Source organism: Crocodylus siamensis, chromosome 12 (assembly GCF_052110815.1).
Source record: "Crocodylus siamensis isolate JL-2025a chromosome 12, ASM5211081v1, whole genome shotgun sequence".
Classification (NCBI taxonomy): domain Eukaryota; kingdom Metazoa; phylum Chordata; order Crocodylia; family Crocodylidae; genus Crocodylus; species Crocodylus siamensis.
This window is the reverse complement of record NC_143406.1, coordinates 42,775,825-42,796,194: the sequence shown is the minus strand read 5'-3', so window position 1 is coordinate 42,796,194 and position 20,370 is coordinate 42,775,825. Positions and strand designations below refer to the sequence as shown.

The 20,370-nt window shown below is 45.6% G+C and overlaps 2 protein-coding genes across 4 annotated transcripts in view; one reads left to right on the top strand and one right to left on the bottom strand.

Moving 5' to 3' along the window:
- Window positions 1-1,164: 1,164 nt before the first annotated feature.
- BRAT1 (BRCA1 associated ATM activator 1) lies at window positions 1,165-14,561 on the bottom strand. 2 transcript variants are annotated; one of them, XM_090024095.1, is made up of 13 exons: window positions 14,051-14,561; window positions 13,119-13,273; window positions 9,099-9,246; window positions 7,670-8,042; window positions 7,435-7,554; window positions 6,242-6,333; window positions 5,821-5,939; window positions 5,012-5,198; window positions 4,495-4,568; window positions 3,784-3,886; window positions 3,364-3,462; window positions 2,439-2,617; window positions 1,165-2,171 (listed from the first exon to the last, which is right to left on the bottom strand). In XM_090024095.1, the coding sequence occupies exons 1-13, from the start codon at window positions 14,175-14,177 to the stop codon at window positions 1,434-1,436; spliced, it is 2,514 nt and encodes an 837-aa protein (XP_089880221.1). In that variant the 5' UTR covers window positions 14,178-14,561; the 3' UTR covers window positions 1,165-1,433. The 2 variants fall into 2 exon arrangements, with proteins under 2 accessions (XP_089880221.1, XP_089880222.1); XM_090024096.1 differs by having other exon boundaries at window positions 14,319-14,561.
- Window positions 14,562-18,151: 3,590 nt separating this feature from the next.
- The window catches only part of IQCE (IQ motif containing E), a 45,869-nt gene continuing 43,650 nt past the window's right edge, over window positions 18,152-20,370 (top strand). The window contains exon 1 of one of the 2 annotated variants that reach the window (XR_016438698.1): window positions 18,152-18,257. Coding sequence is in view for 1 of the 2 variants with exons in the window: in XM_090023953.1 (XP_089880079.1) it covers window positions 18,231-18,257 (27 nt within the window). In the remaining variant the exon portion in view is untranslated. The remainder of the gene's footprint in view (window positions 18,258-20,370) is intronic. The other variant, XM_090023953.1, reaches the window with a different exon arrangement.

Sequence of the window (20,370 nt, the reverse complement as noted above, 5' to 3'; positions counted from 1 at the left end):
AGCTTCTAAGTTGACCGTCTGGGAGGAAATGGCCAGCTTGCGCTTCCTGACCAGAGAGAGGAAAAAAATAGAACAGTAACAGCCCCTGCCTGGGTAGGGATGTACATCACCAAAAGCTGCTACTTCTTTGAAGAGCTATCATTAACAGACTTTAAGGTTGTGTGGAAGCCTCTGTGCCGAGGGGCAGGTAAGTTGCCCAAATTCATAAAAGGGTGTGCCATGAATTCAAAAATCCCCAGCTGCATCAGTTAAGGATTCAATTATCTCAATGAGGAAGGATATACCCCCTTCTGTATCCTCCCACAGAAAAGGAATGGTTTGTTCTTGGCCTGCCTCCAAGGCATCATCCATATAGTACTAGCTCTGTGTTCAGGGGGCTTAGCTATGGTTTGAGACTATTGCTATGGTTACCTTTCTCCTCACTGTGTAGGAGGATTTTTAATGCAGTCTCCTTTTTTTCTGGGTCTGCTAAAGTTGTAAACGGCACAGTCCTCTCCCAGCTGCCTAAGAGCTGTCAACCTCTTCTCAGAAAGCAGTGCTGCCACTTAGGTGAGCTGCTCTTTTTAATTAAAGAGACTTGTTTACAAGAGACAAAACCAAAAGCCTCGTGGTGGTGTTGTCTGAAGGCTTTAGGTGCCTAAAGCCCTTGCATCCAAGAGGAGCTTTTCCAGCTCTTCTTGAGTAAAGACCAATGGTGTTCTGAAGGGTTGGCAACTGGATTGGGGCCAGGGACCCTCTGAAGGCAGGGTCATTTCTAGCACCTCTGGTTTTCACCTGCCAGGAAAAGCAGTTAGCCAATATTGTTCTTACTTAGCCTGCTTCCATAACTACAAGAAGTATTCAGTGCCCTGTTAAGACTTGTTCTTAGTGCTCTCTTGTGGCCTTAGACCTATTCTGTAGCAGGGAAGCTTGCTGCAGGCCTCTGGTTTTCAGAAGCGTAGTATGGGCAAAACCAGATTGGATAGATCCCTTTTAATGTCTCAGCCTCATGAAATTGGCTTCCAAATGGGCTTAAAATCCTGCCTTTGAAAAAGGGCCCATCAGTTTCTTTACCTTGTACCCACCAGCACTTCTAACCCATTTTAAATGAGTGGCTTTCTAGGTAAGTTTCCCTAGCGCAGGCTAAAGCAAAGGATGTGTGTTAAAAAGAAGTGGAGGCATCCGTCTGAGAAACAATTTAATATAAAATGTGCATTTAACAAAAAACATTCTTTGGCAATGACTGCACTACATGGGAAATGGCAGCACGCCCAAAAGACGGTCTAACCCATTCAAGAAGAGGGAGAGGCCCAGGAGGAAGACAGACTCCCTAACAGCTTCTCTTTCTCCAGACTATATCCCTCATCTCTACTCATGGGTAGCAAACAAATTCTTCTGCAACCAGACAGTGGCTTCAATTAATGTCCGGTCAGAGCAGAAGCCTAGCGCAGAGGTCAGTAGCAGTCAGCTTCATTCTCTTCCAGTGTCCCCACAGTAGCCAGGATGTCCTGCAGGAGGGACTGGGGGCTCTTCTCAATGTGATCACTACTCTTATCCAGAGCTGCGCGGAGCCCCTCTAAGTCAAGTGTTCCCAGAACCAGCAGGACACTGTGTGGCTCATGGGACCTAGCCCCATTGCCATCACCACTGGGATTGGACTGGGCCTGGGACATCCATCTCCTCACAGTCGTTTCTAACTGAGTGAGGCTGTGCACTTCTGCAGGCAAACCTCCAGGTCCCAGCCTGTCTGTCAGGCTATCATCATAGAGCTGAGCTTTCAAGGCCAAGAGAATTTCACAGGCTTTCTGAGCTACTGGTCTGTCACAGTCGCACAATGCACCAAACAGGAACTCAAACAACTTCACTCGCTGAAATATCTGAAGGGACTCGTTCAGACGAGTGGAACGGGTGGCAGAGGATAAGACAGCAGAATATGGGCATCCAGCAAGGCCAAGCTGGCTAAGCGTCTGGGCAGAAAACACTTGAGCCAGTTCCAAACCACTGACTTTGACTTCCCAGTCTAAGTCACCGTTCACAGCCTGGATTGCTCGGGAGACAAACTGCTCAGTGTCTTTTAGCACCTCTACGTGGCCTTCTCTCAGCCAGTCAGTGAAGACTCGAATCACAGCCCTTCGAGGGAAGCCCTCCGAGTCGGTGGATAAGATTTTGTGCAACTCTGTTACAATGTCTTCCTAAGAACAAAAGGGGCAAAGAGAAAGAAGGAAATAAGCGTTAAAGAGCTCAGAACAATCCAGTCTCTCTCTACTGCTGACGCATTTTACCAAACAGCTGTGGAATCTACCTCCCCGGTTTTCACACCAGTCCCCGGTATTTTTTCAAGCAATGTCTAAAGAGTTCCAAAAGTTGTGATCCAACTTAACAGCAGTGCAACTGCTGATGGGAAATTCTGCTAGACTATACTATGGGTTGGATGAGGCTAACGTTCTCTTCTGCTATACCTCTTTGTTGCTTCCATCATCCAGGGCAGGTATTTTTGGGACAAGGTGGATGATAAAGGAAAGCTGCCCCATGGCAGCCACAGCACTTGCTCGCACATAACTCTCTGGGTCTTGAAGAAGATCCTCTGTCAGTCCTGGCACCTCTGAAGAGAAGAGAACTTGCCTGAACCTGTCCCACTCTGTAAATACACAAGTCCACAGGAAAAAAAAACTTTATTCCACTAACCAGCTCCAAACTGTTTCCGCTGCAAACAGCCCCATGCATCCTGTAACTCTGCCCACTGACTACAGGGACAGCTGCCAGTGAGCTGAGCCACTGCAGAGACCAGACAGCTGCTGGCAAGATCCTCCCCCAGTCAAACCCCAAACCCACGTCAGTGCTAGAAGTCAGAAAATCCATCTGCACACTCCTGCAAGAAAAAAAACTCTCCCCTTGGCAAGTCAGGCCCTTGCCTCAGCTTGTTGGATTTAAGACTTCATCCAAAGAAAAGAAGTCTAATCCTTCTAGTTTCAAAGCTACAAAATATATATTGACTATTACTCAAAGTGCCACTGGCAGTATGTACACATGATCCTAAGCACAGGGACAAACTGCTCAGGCAACTTGACTGTGTGCTGGAGAGTTCCTTTGCTTGGAGACAGAAGTAAAGAAAAAAAAAGGGACTCTTCCCTTTCTGCCACCACACAGGAGCTATAGTGGGCTCCTGCCCCAGCTACAGTGTCTGGGCTCCCACTCCAGGGGCAATGAATGGTCAGCCTGCAGTGTGGAGAAAGGCCTTGCACAACTGGGCTCTCTCACTCAGTAAGCATGCATCACTTGTGCAGCCTCCCCATCTCCTAGAGGGAAGGTTCACCAATTTTCACTGGCTGCATTTTGCTTCTAGGCATTTAACTCAGTTTGAAGTGTTGCTATCTCTGCACATACCTCTCAAGTGTTTAACTAGGAGGGTGAGAAACTCCAGGGCAGAGTCCCGGACTTCCCAGCAAGGGCTGCACATCCGCTTCTGCAGTGCCAGGAACAAACCTGCAAAAAGCCAGCCATGAGTCTGAATGAACACAAAAGGTAAAAGTAGCATTTCTTCAGCACACTGATGTCTTTTTAAGCATTGTATACAATATATTGTTGTGCTCTTGCATACTTCCTTCAGCTCTCTGGCACATCAGATTGGTCACTGGTCTATATTAGTGCTGCCTTATAAAATATAAGTGCACTCAGTATGCTGAGCGTGAAAGGAAAGCAAGGCAGCAGTTCTATGATGCTACTACTTTTGACTTGGAACTATGGCTGCAATAGCTAAACTCTTGGCCAGTGGTTTCAGTTTCCCCCAATTAAGAACTTCCTTACGTTGAAGAACCTGCTCAGTCTGCTGCCAGTGATTGCTGAAGCTGGGAGGGTCACATAAGCACAAAATCCATTTGAATGTAGCTTGAAATGATTTTTTCAGAACCTGAAAACAAGGCAATAAAAATTGTAAAAGTAACTACTATAGGAAGCATGTTTGCTTCTTCACTGGATGGCATTGGCTTCATCCTTCCCTTCGTAGAGAAACTGCTAGGGACAGCAAGTCAACATCCTCTGTGACTGCAGATGAAGCTACTGAAGCCAAGGATTCTAATGCTGCATGCTTGTGTTCCTAGAAAGCTTCCAGAATACATCCACTCCTAATTGGGTAGTGCTAGCTGCTGGCTTCAGAGTGTCTTAATCCTCCAGGATATTCCCAATCATCCTTTTACCCATATGCAGGCAAACCCAGCACGAAGGACTAGAAACTCAAGGCTGAGGGAAGTTTAATGCATCGATTGTACTACTGCATATAATTGCCTCTCGCTCTCCCTCTAAGGGCACTGACCTTACTTATGTCATGTACTTACTAGGTCAAGAACACTTAAGCCACTTCCTGTGTGTGTCTCAGAACTGAGACACAAAGCTCTTAAATATTCCAGTACATACTTTATTGAGAAGCAGCTGTTTACAGTTTCAAACACACTTTAGTGGAACCAGATAAGCTACTCCAGCTAACTACTGTTCCTCTGGAGCTCAGGATTCTGTACTTACGGTAGGACTGCTATCTGGACCCTCCAGGTATTTAAGAAGGGTATCAAATACACTTTCCTTGAATGCAACATCACCTGAAATACAGGAAAAGTAGTAACTGAGGGGTCACTGTTACTGGACTCAGAAAAATCCACTATTGAAACTACATTTATGGTTCCTAAAAAGTCTTCTGGCTGGTAGGGGAGTGGGGTGGGGGACAGCAAACAAGTTTCATCTTGTTAAAAACTAAAATGCCTTAGATCTGAAATCAAGGGAAAACAGAAAGATCCCAATTATCGAAACTACTTTGATCATTAACTGCTCTTCTTTACCAGAAATGAAGATGTGTTGCCAAACTGACATACAGCAGAAGGAGCCTCAAATGCAATCATTTTCTTACCACAAGACAGTAGTCCCAGACCCAGAAGTTTAAAAAGGGAAGGGGCACATGGTACTCTGAGCTCCCTTTAAACCCAGAATGACCAAAGATTCAAAAATAAATGTACTAGAACATAAATTCTGGAAAAGATTCACTCACTTGCACACTGAGACAGAGCTCCCAGAAGGTCAAGCGCTGACCTCTGAACTCTGAAGCAACCAATCAGGATTCTGCTCATCCTACTTCCCAGACAGGAGACTGGAGTTGCAAGGCCATTACAGAATTGTAATGTTATCATGACAGATTGCAGCAGAGGTATATGGGGCACTTCCACTGGCAAACTAGTCTAAGAGAGAAATCGGGTAAGTTTTCCAGTGTGTCTGTGCACATCTGTATGTGTACACAATATAAAAATACAAGTAGCAAGAGAGAGGTTGAGTAGGACTGGCAGAAGCCTGTTTAGTTTTAACAAGCCCATCTCTGATATCACAGAAGTCAGAGAGTTATTGAGGTATTCTCATCCTGTCCCAAAATGCCACTGCACAGGCAAGAGGACCACTTATCATTACTTCTAGATACAGTGTGACCAGTTGACCATGTGAGGTGACAGCAGTCTGTTTTGATTTCATCAGTTTAAACTCTAGCTGGTAAACTTGCATATAGGCGAGTGAAAGAGGAGAGATGAATCTGTCCCAGTTCACATGGACTGAACAGTAGGTTCAAACTCACTTCTACAGTGGACGCACAGAAATCAAATGTAGTCCCTCTTTAAAAAATGAAATAGGAATTCCTATGTTATGCAACTGGGACAGAGGCAAAAAAGACATTAGATTTCTCAGCAATGCCACATACAGTTAAAGAAGTAATCTGTGCAAGCCCTGCTCTATTTCTGTTAAACCCTATAGTGGAAGTTGGTAACCAATCTTAATGCCATCTTTGAGTGAACCCACTCCTTCCCTGAATGTTACCATGCACAGCAGCTCCTCCAGATGAGCTAGAGTCTGACACAGGAGACCAGCACAAGATGGCTTGGAGGACAGAAGATTCTCAACAACAGCAGAATCCTTTACAGACTCACCCAGCAAACCTGGAAGGGACAACAGAGATTAGCAGAGCCAGCATGGAAGAAAGCAACAGTGTTTGAAAGAGAAGACAGCTGAGACTTTTAAGTGAAGAAATGAAGCAATTTACTAAAAGACTCCTTCCCCAATAAGACGTCCTCCATTCTTGTAGTTTTACCACAAATGCTGTTCTTAACTTGGTCCCACTCCTAAGCACCTGTTGCTTCGACTACTTTTATTTAAGGGAGCACTCATGCCTTTTTCCTTTGCACAGGACACATTCCTGTCTCCTGAAGGTGGATCAGTTGCTTGTCTACCCCCACTATACCTGGGCATTCCAAAGGTTGGGAAGCTGATCTCAAAACACAGTCCATTGGCTGAAGCAGGACATTCAGGGCCTGGATCCTTACAGCCTGTGGGCTTCAAAAAGAGGAAACAACAGTGAACGCTTCAGTTCCTCCCCAAAGCACTTGCCCCCTAAAAGGTGGATAAGTTAATTTATTCCAATTCAGGAGGACAGCCCTCCAGCCACAAAGTGTCCAGCAGCTGGCAACAGAGAATATAGTTATCCGAGGCTTTAAGTTTGATTCTAGCCTCTCCGGCTCAGCCAGGAGTCAAGGGAGAAAATTTCTTGTGGTTTCCAAGAAACCTCAGAGCAGCAACAGTTGTTAGGAACTGGAGCGAGAGGGTATCTTGGAGGGAAGGGTCCTGTGTGGCCTTTTCCAATCAAAAGTCATCATACTCTCAGAATGCAGGTATTACTCAGCCTGCGCCACAGCAGGTAGCTTATTTAGTGTTAATTCAGACTAACTCCGTGCTGGGTTAGAGGCAGACAAGATTCTGTGGGTAAATGTGGTATCTTTTATTAGAACAACTACACAGTTGTAAAAATTGTTCTTTGCAAGCTTTTGGGTACAGAGACCCTTCTTCAAGGCAGAGGGGGAGTCTGCAATAGTTTTGTGCTCTCCTGGATGGGACAGAAGTCAAGTCAGTATGCAAAAATGCAGGTCTGTGAAAATGCAAATGCATGGCAGAGAAGATCAGAGGGGAAGACAGATAACAGGTGGATTAGTGGTTCCTAGAGCAGAGAGAGGTATTCCTGCTGCCCAAGGAAGTGCTCATGTTATAGATATCACATATGCGAAGGGGAACGAATAGAGAGAATCAGACACAGAGAGAGAAGTATTGAGTTTGATTTGCATTCAAAGTAGTGTCTACCCTAACTATTGCAACTTTGGTGCTAAAAGTTTAAAGTGAGCTTGCCATTCCTGCCCTCAAGGAGAGATTGAAGAGCGCATGCCTTTGCTTCTCCTGTTCCTTCCCCTTTGAACACTATCATCCTAATCATCACCACCTACAGCGCCTGGACTCCTAGACCCATTTTTTGGCTGTAACAACCTTACATGGGCAGCAAGGTGCAGCAAAAAAGTTTTCTTCTTGATACAGCACAACAGCTTCAGGGGTTTGCAGAACCATATTCCAACAGTATAAAAAAGTGAGTTCCATGGCAATAAGTCATACCATTCTTGGCACTTCAGAACTCCCAAAGCCAGGGGACCAGCTTGTGCTGGGTTTAAGTACTTCAGTGCATGTGTCACTGATGTCCACAGGCTGCACTCAGGACAGCCAAACACAGGAGACCTGTGAGAAAGAAGTGTTGGCATCTATTTAATATGCATACACCTCGGAAAGGCAGTTATTTCTTGAAAACTTTGGTCAGCATTTGCCTGACTCCAAGTTTCTAAGAGATGTTTACCTTGCCATGCTAAGGAACAGGTCCACTAGCGAATGTCCTGTTTGGCCTGGCTCTTCCTTCAAGAGAGATTCAATTGGCTCTGCTATCCATGACCAAAGAACTTCAGTCCATCGGTCATGACAGCATCCAAACACACTAGTTAACAGCTTCAAGGCTTGCTTGATATGAGAGACGGAGCTGGATTTAAGAGACTCTTCAATGTGTGTTATAATCATTCGGGCACACATCGGCCAACTGCAGTCCTTTGTGCTGAGAGGGCTGGTTGTTTCGGACTGCAGCGAGAAAGTGAGAATATGCACTAGGAGCCGACTGACAGCTGAAGCCACAAACAGGCTGGGGTCTCCCTGCAGTGTGAAGATCACATCAATGGCTCCTGTATTGATGAAAGAGAGCACAACATTCAAAATAAGTTTTTCTGTAAACTGGGGACCTTCTTGCAATTCCGTATGTCTTAATGGAAAAGAATACAACATAAACATGAAAGATTAAACATGCAGTGATTGAGAAGTCAATGAATTAGCACAAGGGCTTACTTCTTCCCTTATAAAATGTTTTTTCCAAATATAGGTGTATATGGGCTGTAATCAGATTATACCCATAATACAATCTTTTTTTGGGTTGGGAGGGAATGATTTCAGAATCCTACAATCTGCAGAAGTTTGTGCTGGGATAGTTCTTTTGCAGTATGCCCTACAGAGCAACATTCCTTTTGTTAAAAACAAGCAAGTAAAACTGACTGGTTGTCAACATCAAAAAATTAAGGGAGTGCAAAAAGTAAACCCAAACAGCAGAAACTGAAGATTTCCACATTCTCAGGTGATACTAGAAACTCACTAACAAAAAAGTAGTTCAACATAAATGTGTTTCATCTGATAGCAGCTATGAAGGATTAACTACAGCAAATGGTAAATTAGATTGAGAGGTGTGTTGCAAAACAAGGGCCCAGCTCGCCATACCTTCTCTCACCTAAGCAGGTCCTACTTACTCGCATCATCTTACTGAAGTCAATGGAACTGCTCAGGTAAGATATACCTGTACAGGTAAGTTTGCAGGAATGAACCCCTATCAAATTTCCCTAAAGCATCATAGTCTTGTACTGCCCCTTCTGGTAATAATTACAACTCAAATGTTGGCAGCCTTTTGATAAACTATTTTTACTCTGCCCCTGAGGAAGTTTGTATTTGTCCAACCAACATGCGCTATTTTTGTACCGAACAGCCTTGAGATACATGTCTGATGTAACAAAAATAAGGCAAAGTTATTTTTTTATAAAGACGAGAACCCTTTCCACCCTCGTTTCTTCATTTCCTTTCCGTTTTGGAAGAAAAATGGCATCTACAGCATCATGTTTTGACTCCCCCTCTCAAGCAGCCCCTCAAGCAATGGATTAGAGAGGCAGATACAAAGGACTAAGACAAGCAACGCTCACCACTGCTGCACAGGAACTGGATGGCACTCTGGTGCCGCACCATGCTACGCACACCTTCCACCCAGCCGCTCCGCACAGAGGCATCTTCCCACAGTGAACTGTTGATAGGCCCCTCTTCTCCAAAGAGACTGGACAAGAACTCCCCCTGCTGAGACCAGAAGAGACAGCCCTGGTAAGCAGATGCAGCAGGCAAACTTCTGGGGATGGTAGTGTGTGAGAGTCCATTTGGTAGTGTAGCTACCTCATTACAGCAGTCTCATGAGAGGGTGCTATGGATACCTAGCGAAAATGCTTATTCATCCACAGGCTCAGCCTAAGAACAGTGCAAGTGTTGCATAAAGGGACTAAGGGTTTCCTAAGGCTTTGGGGGAAAAAGCTCCTATGGGTAACAGTCATAGGAGTTTTCAGACGTTTTCTTATTCACAAGCATTCTCTTCCTTCCAGGGATACCTTTGAATTAGTTTTTTTCTACTGCCATATGTAACAGGGGATTTAAAAAAAATAGTATTCATCTCACTTTCAGAGAACATAAATTGTGGATACATGTTCCTACCATAACCATACAACGCCCCCTCCCCATATTCTATTACTGCAGTTTGCAGCCAAGGACTCTGTGGAACTGAGGTACTGTTACCCAGCCAGTGCTCTGGGATTGCACAGTGCTTTGAAGATGAAAAGCAACGTATAAATGATGATTACTCTGTGTGCAAGATGGAAACAAGAAAGCAGGGACTGTATTAGTCAGAATTTCCACAGCACAGTAGGTTTGCAAGTCTACATTAATGTACTGGTGTTTGCTAATTTGTTTCATATATGCTAGCAAGCTTTACATCTGAAGTAAACCTATTTGAAAGACGGTCTCATAAACCTACTGAGCAAAACAGTATTTAGATCACTGTTGTTAGATCACATGGAGTTAAATGGTTACACTTTCCTCCTTGCTCCCAGATGGAAACCAGCACCCATGAGTCTGACTGTCTCCTTCACAGATTCCTAGAGCTTAAGACCAGAAACAACCACTAGAGACCATAGAGCTCCCCCAACTATTCCCTTGCTAAATCTAATATCTGGGGTTTGACTGAAGCATATCTTCCACAAAGTTCTTCATTCTTTAGTTATAGGCTGCACTTCTTGTTCCTAGATGTTTAAGATTTGTACTGGGCTGTATTAAAAACCTGTTGTGGAACCAGAATACCAAAAGATCCAGCTCACTCTGCACTGTTGTCCTGTCTTTAATAATTACTACGCTGCCAGTCTTATCTCATTTGTAAATTTTATCAGAAGCAATTTATATTTGCTTCAAGATTTTCATCAGTAACCTGGAATTGTATTGGGCATAACACTATCTCTGTAAAACCCCACTGAAAGGGACACCTGTTTGAAGGTTCCTCAGTAACAACTACTACTTTTTGGAATGTGTCAGCTAGTTCTTGCTCCATCTAACATGCAATTTTAAAACCTCTTATGTCCTTACCTTCATCAACCAAACGTGTAGTCTCAAAGAATGGAATCAGGTTTGTTTGACAAGGCCCATTTTCTTTAAATGTCTTGTCCTCCTGCTGACCACCACCCTCAGGGGTACACCAATGAAGATTTTTTTTGGCTGATATTGATGGCCAATTATTAACCAGCCATATCGGCCAATACTGAAATGCAGCCCAGCAGCTTGGAAAGCAGCATTCAGCCAGTAAGTCTGTGGTGGGAAGGAGGCATGGAGGAGGGAAGGGGCATGGTTGGGGTGGAGCAGATTGAGGCCCCTACGGTGAGGGAGAGAGTGAAACAGAGGCGGGGGCAGGCACTGTCCAGGGCGTGGGACGGAGCCATGGGCAGCATGTGTCCCCGGGGTTTGTATGCAGGATGAGGGCAGGATGCCTACTGTGGGCTCAGGCCAGGGGCTATGCCAGCCTCTTCCCGGTGGGACGGGTTGGGCCATGGCTGTGCTCAAGATCAGGGGTGGTGCTGGCAGGGGGGCACAACAGTGAATTTTGGGGTGGCTGTAGCCCACCCCATAGTGTCCCAGCACCACCACCCACCTTGCCCTGGCCCACCCTGAGCACAGTCCCAGTCCAGGCCTCCTGCTGGGAAGAGGCCGGCACAGCCCCTGGCCCTGAGCTTCAGCAGACAGCCCACCCTTGCCCTGTGCACAAATCTGGAGGGCATATGCCTCCCATGCCTCCCCCAAGGGTGCATGCAGCAGTGGGGAGCTGCCCCGCCTTTCCACCCTCCCATGTCCCCCCCCCCCAATATGCTGCTCATGGCTCCATCCCCTCCCCGCTTGTCCCTGGCTAGCCAGCACTTGTCCCTGCCCCTCTCTTTCCCTCACTGTGGGGACCTCAATCTGCCCCTTACCAGCTGGACACTGCTCTCCAAGCTGCCAGGCTGCATTCCTGGCCCCATGCATGCTGTGGCTGCACACATGAATGCAACATTTATCAGTGACATTATCAGCTACACCAGCCAAAAAAAGCCAATTGCCGATAAAGTCGATTTTTCTTTTATTGGTGCTGATCTGATATGGACCAATATATCAGTGCACCTCTAAACATTAGCACAATGCTAGCACTCTTCTAGTCTTCCAGTCCAAGATTTATTGAAAATGATCCTTAACCCAGAAATCCCCACAGTCAACTTCTTTTTGGGTCTCTTCTGTACAGGTTACCCAGCCCCAGTCATTTCAGCATGTTCAATCCAGTGATGCTGCATAATATTTTCTTAGTGACTAGTGGACTAGACAGGACTTTGGCATTCTTCTGCGATATGAGTACATCCTCCTTCTCACCAAATACAGAACAGAAATTTATTGTACGTCTGCCTTTTTTGCATTATTAATACCTATTTTATCATCTATTCTTAGAAACTGATCTGTATCATTGCTAAGGATCATTCTGTCCCTAATATACGTACTTAATCTCTTTCACATTGCCTTTAGCCCTGCCAGCCATGGATTTTTCCCTGTCTTCAGCTTTTATTATACATTGGAAGGAATGAAGCATGGATAACTGATATGGATAGTTATCTATTCCCCATTTTTCTGTGTTTTATGCTTTCTTTTGTTTCCAATTGTTGCCTCCATTATATCACTTAAACAGGATAGGCTTCTAGCCAAAGTTATCTTTAAGTGAAGAATCACAGGTCCTTAACCATGCTGTTATTAACTTCTAACAAGAACAGCCAAATTTCACACACCTTTGTCCCAACCCTTTCATCCCTCCCTTCTCGCCACAATCAATTTTGCGTAAAACTCTGTACAGCTCTCAGTAGTTGGCCTTTTTCTGGAGCCATTGAGAAAGTATTCTCACAACGAATGTAATCAGACTATGATTACTGGGACCAATGCAGCTACCTGCTTCCAGTTCAGTGACTAGTTTCATCTTTACCCATCATAAAGACGTCCCAAATAGATACCTCATCCTGAGTACGTTAGAGTACTTTAAACTCTAATGATGATTTCCTGTCAACTGTAGGAGACCTCCAGGAAGTATCCCAAATTAAAGAAGCTACAACATTTTTTGTTTCCACATACACTACGTAGGTGCTAAGAAACACTCATCCTGTTCTTAGGTCTAACATGCTGGTCTATACCAAAACCCCACCGGTATTCCCCTCCCCATTGTTGCATGCAAACATATTGGTTTGTTTGGAATGACATACATATGAAAAACTGAGATGCAAAGTTGAAAGTCGCTGAAGACAATACTCCTATAAGAATCTGAACAGTGTACTTATCCTATGTCAATGAAAGAAAACGGCATGTGTGGTAGTCGCACACATCACCACTATACAATCCAATTTGGGGATGGCGCTTTCCATGTCATTACTTCCTCTCCCAAGGATCCAACAGCTGTCCTGTATATGCAACCAGCTGCTTTTACTGCTTTCCACCCCTATGTCCCCCCTCTCCCACTCCAACAATATTTGAACGATTTTTCTTCTGAATGACATTACATAGAAAAAGCAGCTGGCTATGATAGCACTGTATGCAGATTTAATTTGCAATCTGAAACTAGTCCCTTGACTCACCTGTAAGTGCTGGAAGCAGCTTTCAGAGGCTGCAAAAATCCCTGTTAACCTCAGAATAAAGGAGACAATGGTGGGACTTGGGTCTTCCAATTTTAGCACACAGGTGATGAGCTCTGTCAAGCACGGATTCTCCTGTAAGAGCAGGAGGCTGGATTCTGTGGAAGGAATATTATCCATGGGAGACAGAGCGACACTTGGTTATCATTTCTAAGAGATCTTTTTATTCTGTCCTAGAGTTTCAGCAGGCTCCCTTAAAGCCAGAGCATAATCATTTAGTTATCCATTAGCAAGACCTTGTATATTTAGAAAAAAATTAGGACAACTATACGGGTGCTTCAAATGTGGGGGCGCTTTAATTGGAGCACCCAGAGCGCTTTGTGTATCAGTGTCTTCACGCTTCAAAATAGCGGTGGGGGCGCTTTATCTAAAACTTGTCGAATGAGCTTTAGATAAAGTGCCCCCACTGGCATTTTAAAGCACGTGGACACTGATACACGAAACGCAGAGGCTGGCTGGAGTGCGGTAATTACATTAATTGATTAATCAAGTCTGTGCTGACGCACTGTAATTACAGCATGTCGGAGCAGCCTCCACACTCGCATGTAGGGCACCCTTAAAGCATGAATGCTTTCACAGGTTTTCAGTGACATCTTATGAAGAGCAAGGATCTCAGCCCATCAGAAGGAGATAACACGAAGGAAATAAACATTTACTGTAAAGCTTTTTTTTGCACTAATTCCCATACGAAAGCACCCCTCCATTTGCAAGGTGTGATCACCCAAGGGCAAGCAACTGTGCTATTTATAATCTATAAGGTACAGCCAGGCGTTGTGCCCTATGCATTGTCACTTCTAAAAAGCTATGTTGCTTTTTTCCCCACTCGAGGATCCCCTTGTTCATCAGTCGTAAGAGACCTACGGCAAACCCGTTACCTGCTTCCATCAGCACCTTAAACCAGTCCAGCAACTTCTCTAAACAGGTGTCGTCGGAGATGAGCTGTCTGGTGTTGGCCAAAACAGCACAAACAGGAGGCAGGAGCCGGGCGCACTCCCTGTCCATCCTGTGGCCTCCCAGCCAAAACAAAGCAAGGGACAGATGCAAACCCTCCACGTGGGGTTTCTCTCTACTGCCGTGTCCTGGAGGCACAGGATGGAACTGCCCCTGCTGCGAAACCCCCTGAATCCCCCTGGCAGGTGTTACATTTGTGGTGGGGCTGGTTCCAGGGTCGCCTGTGTTATCCTGGGAGACCCCCCCTCTCCTCTTCTCCTTGAACTTCTTGGTGGCTGGGACCCTGCTTTGCCCCGGGGACCAGCGGGGATGGTAGCCGGCCCAAAGCGCGCGATAAAGGTGACGGCGGCCCGGCCCCCGGGAGCAGCCCGCGCCAGCTCGTCACCAGGGAGACGCCCGGCGCCGCAGCCCACCGACTTCCGCCCTACGGCCGCAAAGCGCGCCTTCCGCTCACTGCCGTAAAACTGTCGTAACGCGTCACGGAACTAGCCGCGGCAGAGCGGAGCGCGGTATTTGTCCCCTCCCCCCGCTCGGGCTGCCACTCCGTCTGCGGCTCCCGGCCTGCTCTGCTGCTCCGCCTTCTGCTTCCCACACACAGAGCACAAGCTATATATATATGTGTGTGTGCGTCTGTGTGTAGATGGGATTTTTTTTATTTTTAATTTATATTTATCACCTCTGCCTTTTTTGGGTAGATGGGATTTTTTTTAAGTAATGCAGAACTTGTGGTTCGGAGATAATACCTTTTATTAGACCTGCTGAGAAATTGCAAACCAACAATATTTATCTTTTTCTGCAAGCATTCAGGCTTACATGCCCTTCATTAAGTTCAGGGGAAGTTAAAAATGGTAAAAAGTCCCCGTGTGTAGGAAATAAATGTCATTTTTGCATAGAGGGAGCTGGAAATCTGTCCCTCCAGGTCCATGAGACATGCACACACACGCACTTCTTTGGGTAGATGTGATACCTTTTATTAAAAAAGGCAATCAGGACTTGTAGTAGAGATGATATCTTTTATTAGGTCAACAAGATTTTTGCAAAAAAAGTCTTTAATTTACAGAAATCTTGCTGGTTGAATAGAAGAGATCATCATCAAGAGCCTGGATTGCCTTTTCCTCTAGACCAGTATGACTATAACCTGGATACCTGACACATGGAAGATACCTTTTATTATGCACACATATATGTGTATATATGGATAGCGCGTGTTTTCGTGAGCTGTAGGTTACTTCATCAGATGCCCTGAAAGGGCTGCAGAAAGCAGAGTATAGAAGAGAAATTAGAGTACAAAAGACCAGGGGAGAGAGCAGGAGAGGAGAGGAGAGGAGAGGGGGTCAGTGCTGGGAGAGACAAGCAAACAAAATGTTAAACCCATAGGAACCCAGGGGTCACCAAATCACCCACGTAGAATCCACAGTCTCTATTTCAACCATACTTAACGCAGTCCAGGTTTGTTTTTTAAATATGTGTGTGTGTATAGTTATATATACAGGCATACCTCGGAGATACTGCGGGTTCGGTTCCAGACCACTGCAATAAAGCGAATATCGCAATAAAGTGAGTCACACGAATTTTTTGGTTTCCCAGTGCATATAAAAGTTATGTTTACACTATACTGTAGTCTCTTAAGAGTGCAATACCATTATGTCTAAAAAAACAATGTACATACCTTAATTAAAAAATACTTAATTGCTAAAAAATGCTAACCATCATCTGAGCCTTCAGCGAGTCATAATCTTTTTGCTGGTGGAGGGTCTTGCCTCGATATTGATGGCTGCTGACTGATCAGGGTGGTGGTTGCTGAAGTTTGAAATATTGTGAGAATTACCAAAATGTGACACAGAGACACGAAGTGAGCAAATGCTGTTGGAAAAATGGTGCCGATAGACTTGTTCGATGCAGGGTTGCCACAAACCTTCAATTTGTAAAAAACGCAATATCTGCGAAGCGCAATAAAGCGGAGTATGCCTGTATAGTTCTATATATACAGCGCTTTCCTTCACACACGTTAAACCACATTTCAAACCCGCACAGCCATTACAATAGACATACCCACGCTCCTCCACCCATCCGCAGTCCTTTCCCTAACACAGTCTCTTAGTTCTCATCCCATTGTTCAGTCTGGATGATTTCTTGCTCTGCAATTTCCCATTCAAATCTGTTTTCAAAAGTTTGCTATCTGAGATCAGCCCCACTCTGGTCTGTGATGGTGTGCTCGGGGAGGTTACACTGTCCTGCCCCAGGCTGGCGTGTCTTTCTGCAGCCAGTCTCAGTGCGGTGGTCATTTGTTCTGCAATGTTGGGATCGTCCAGTCTGTCCAATGTAGATGGCAGAGGAGGGCTGTAGGCAGGTGAGAGTGCATACGACCTCGGTGGAGTTGCAAGTGAATGAACCTCAGATATCAAACTCTGTATTTTTTTGGTCAGTGATGAGGATGTGGTCTGGATTGATGCTGGGGCACAGGAGGCATCTGGGTCCGTTGCAAGGCCTGGTGCCTCGGTGAGACTGGGGCTGGATAGCCTTTTGTTTGAGACATGGCACTTGAGGTTGGGAGGCTGTCTAAGCCAGGGCTGGTTTGTCCCCCACAACTACTTTGAGACATCATCCTTTTGCAGGAAGGATTGGAGATCCTTAATGATGTGCCTAATCTAACTTCAGACTGGCACGGCTAACTGCGTCTCCCTTTGGACAGCCGGACCCAGAGAACCTTTGAAGGATCCACATGATGGCACTACTGCTTCGCATTCATGAGCAAGGCTGCCTCTTCCATGTCCTTCCTTGCAATAATAAATGTTACTCTTATTCCTGCTGGGTTTAGACTTGGTTGGTTTTCATTTTGTTCTTCTCTGAATATAGTCAGAGCCCTAACATGAGTGCATCTCACACAACTATGCATCATGCCTCTTAGCTATTGCCTATTATGAGCGAGAACTCTCTCCCAAACAAGCCTGAGGTTATTTTCCCGCTCTGATTATAAATTATCTACACCAGAATCGTGGGATTTGGAAATCCAGGTTATTGAAAGTGATGTTTAAGCATGCAATACAGTTAGCTTTCTTGCAACTTTTTTCATTGCCCTTGTCTCATAATAGCTGCCACACTTGGCTAAAGACAAATTAAAGGTATATGGGGGTATATTCCTATGGAAATATAGATTTTAAATCTTAACACTTTAATTCTATTATGCACCTCCCATGTTTCAACCCAGAAGGGACTACATTTCAGCGGGAGGCAGAAAGATCTTTGTGTATGGGGCATATCTTTCTGTTAGTTCCTTTAGGAAAGCGTCAGGGAAAATGGACAATAGATAAATGCAAAGTATTATCACGGTTACTCGTTTACTAGGGTTTTTTTTCTGTACTTATTTAATCAGACTCACAAGAAATCACACCACGAGCCTGTACGGGCCCCTCCAAGGAAGCAGCTGAAACCATCTTGGCCCAGGAGGAGCTTTGTGTTTCAGCGTGAGCGTGCAAGGGTCCTGGTTTAACAACTGCAGGGCGGAGGCAGGGGCGTGCAAAGGGGTTTGTTCTGGGAATGGGGCAAGCCTGAAGCCCTGGGAAAATCCCAAACTGGGGATATTGTAACATCATTTAAATGACACTGCAAGGGGGGCTCTCTCTGCCTTCTGGCTTTGAACCCTTAAGGCGGCGGTTCCCAAACTGCGGGTCGCTTCTGTCCCCATCCAACGCCAGCGGATGGGGCCACGCTGAGGAAACGGGGCCACAGAGTCCTGCTGAGGAGACGCTGGGAACCACTCGCTCGCACCTTCGGGTTGCCTCATCACAGCGGGTGTTAGAAATCGCACCAAAACCAGGCCCGGCATCTTCTCCAATCCCCTGACTCCTGGAGCTGGGGGGCTGGCAAAACCAGCTGCTCTTGACCCCCACCCCCAGCAAAGACCAGTGAGTAGGTCCGGAGCCAGGGGAAGCCCTCCGTGCAGCCATGCCCTATGTCTCTAGCTGTGCTTTGCAACCCCGGGCAAGCGCACGGTCGTCCACCCCAGTCCTCACGCCGGGCGCCGCCACGCTTGGCCCGGGCGCTGAGGCCTAACCGGGTTGCCATAGAGACGGCGACCCGGAAGTGCCGTGCGAGGGCACCGCTATGTCCGAGGCGGCGGGCGGGGGCCAGGTGAGCGGTGGGGCCGGGGGGTGACGGGGGCGGGGCAGAGGGGTGCAATCGGCCGGCTTTCGTGTCCGGGTGCAACAGGGATCAAGTGGGGGCGGAAGCGCCCGGGGGGGGGCGCTGCCCCTGTGTGGAGATGGCCCTGGCCCTGGCCCGGCCCGCATTGGAGACCCCGGCTCCTCACACGTGTTAGCCGCCCGGGTTGGGCTGGAGGAAGAAGCACCCAGGACTCGTGATAGAGGGATCCCGTTTAGTAGATTTGTTTTGCCAAAAAATGTCTTTAATTGCAAGCTCGTGGACACAGGTGATCTCTTTTATTAGGCCAACATGATTTTTGTTTAAAAAAACAAACAAAACCCCCACTTTAATTGAAGCCTTTTGGGCACAACAATTAAAAAAAAAAAAGCTTGGAATTAAAGACTTTTTTTTGCAAAAATCTTGTTGGTCCAATAAAAGAGATCGTCTCTGTCCACGAGCCGTATTAAGAGCTTGCAATTAAAGACATTTTTTTGGCAAAAAAATCTAATAAAAGAGATCACCTCTGTCCACAAGCCCTGATTGCTTTTTCCTCTAGACCAATACGGCTATCAGGGCTCGTGGACAGAGGTGATCTCTTTTATTAGACCAACAAGATTTTTTAAATAAATAAATAACAAATCTTTAATTGCAAACTTTTGGGCAAAACAATTAAAAAAAAAGAAGCAAAATCTTGCAATTAAAGGAATTTTTTTGTTGATCTAATAAAAGAGATCACCTCTGTCCACGAGCCCTGATAGCCGTATTGGTCTAGAGGAAAAAGCAGTCGGGGCTTGTGGACAGAGGTGATCTCTTTTATTAGCCCAACAAGATTTTTGTAAAAAAATTCCTTTAATGCCAAGCTTTAAAAAAACAAATGTGCCTGAAAGGTTGCAGTTTAAAGAATTTTTTCTTTTTACAAACATCTTGTTGGTCTAATAAAAGATATTGCCTCTGTCCACAGGCCCTGATTGCTCTTTTCTCTAGACCAATACGGCTACAGCCGGGATACCTAAGGTCTTAATATAGCATCAGAGCATACAAGCTGTCATCAGCTGGGCCAGTCTATCTTGCCCCCACCTCCTGTCACACCCGGGCAGAGAGCGGGTGCTGAAGGGGAGGGTGAACCGGGTCTGACTGAGTCCGTCTTTCACTTGCAGCCTCTAGGGCTGAAGTTTAGGAGGTTCTGGTTCAGAGGCCTTGCCTCTGACTCCCATATTCAATAGCACCTGATGCCCCTTTCCTCCAAGCTGTCTGATCCCTTCTTGAACATCTGGTGGCAACTGAGTGCCACCCATTAATGGCACTCTGTGTGAAAAAGTTTGGCTCAGTTTTAAACTTACTACCCACTAGCTTCATTTTGTGACCCCTAGTTCTTGTATTATGTGTGAGAGAGTAAATAATAAATCCCTGTTGAGTTTCTTTTCACCATTTAGTATTTTGTAAATCCTTATCATGCCCCCCCACACACTCAGTTTTCTCTTTTCTAAACTGAATAGGTCTAGCCCCTTTAGTCTCTCCTCGCATGGATGCCCCTCCGTACCACTAATCATCCTTGTTGCCCTTTTGTGGACCTCTAGCTCTGATATATAATTTTTAGATGTGAGAACCAGAAGTGGGCACAGTATTCAAGGGGTAGGTGCACCATAGATTTATAAAGAGGCATAACAATACTTAGTTTGCAAGAGACAAGCATTTCTTAGGGTGACATGTTTAATCGGTTATCTTTTATCACCCCAATAAATCCTTACCTCTCATAATTTCTGGACACTCATAACCGCAAAATCACTCTTACACCACTAGCTCTTCATTTTTCACTCATTTTTTTTTAACTCTGGAAAAGTACTAGAGTGCTTTTTCTGTTGCAAACAAGGTTCTTTGGGTAAATCTGATATGTTTTATTAGACCAACTGAAATAGTTGGAAAAATTCTTCATAGCAAGCTTTTGGGTATAAATGCCCTTTGTCAGGCAGAGGAAGCATCTGCAGTTGGTGTGCGCGCTTCCTGGATGGGATGAATAGTAAAGAAGCCAGAGGCTGGTATGCAAGAAAGGCAGTCAGCAACGATGTAAATTGAGGAGTCAGTTTTCTGTTGCAAAGAACTC

What these genes read in the sequence shown, in the direction of transcription:
- BRAT1 (XM_090024095.1), bottom strand. Translation starts at nt 14,177, where the DNA reads ATGGACAGGGAGTGCGCCCGGCTCCTGCCTCCTGTTTGTGCTGTTTTG. An exon ending in CTGTTCCTTAGCATGGCAAG is followed by an intron (nt 7,555 to 7,669) that starts GTAAACATCTCT and finishes TCTTTCTCACAG; the next exon opens with GTCTCCTGTGTTTGGCTGTC. An exon ending in GTTCTGAAGTGCCAAGAATG is followed by an intron (nt 6,334 to 7,434) that starts GTATGACTTATT and finishes CTCTTTTTGAAG; the next exon opens with CCCACAGGCTGTAAGGATCC.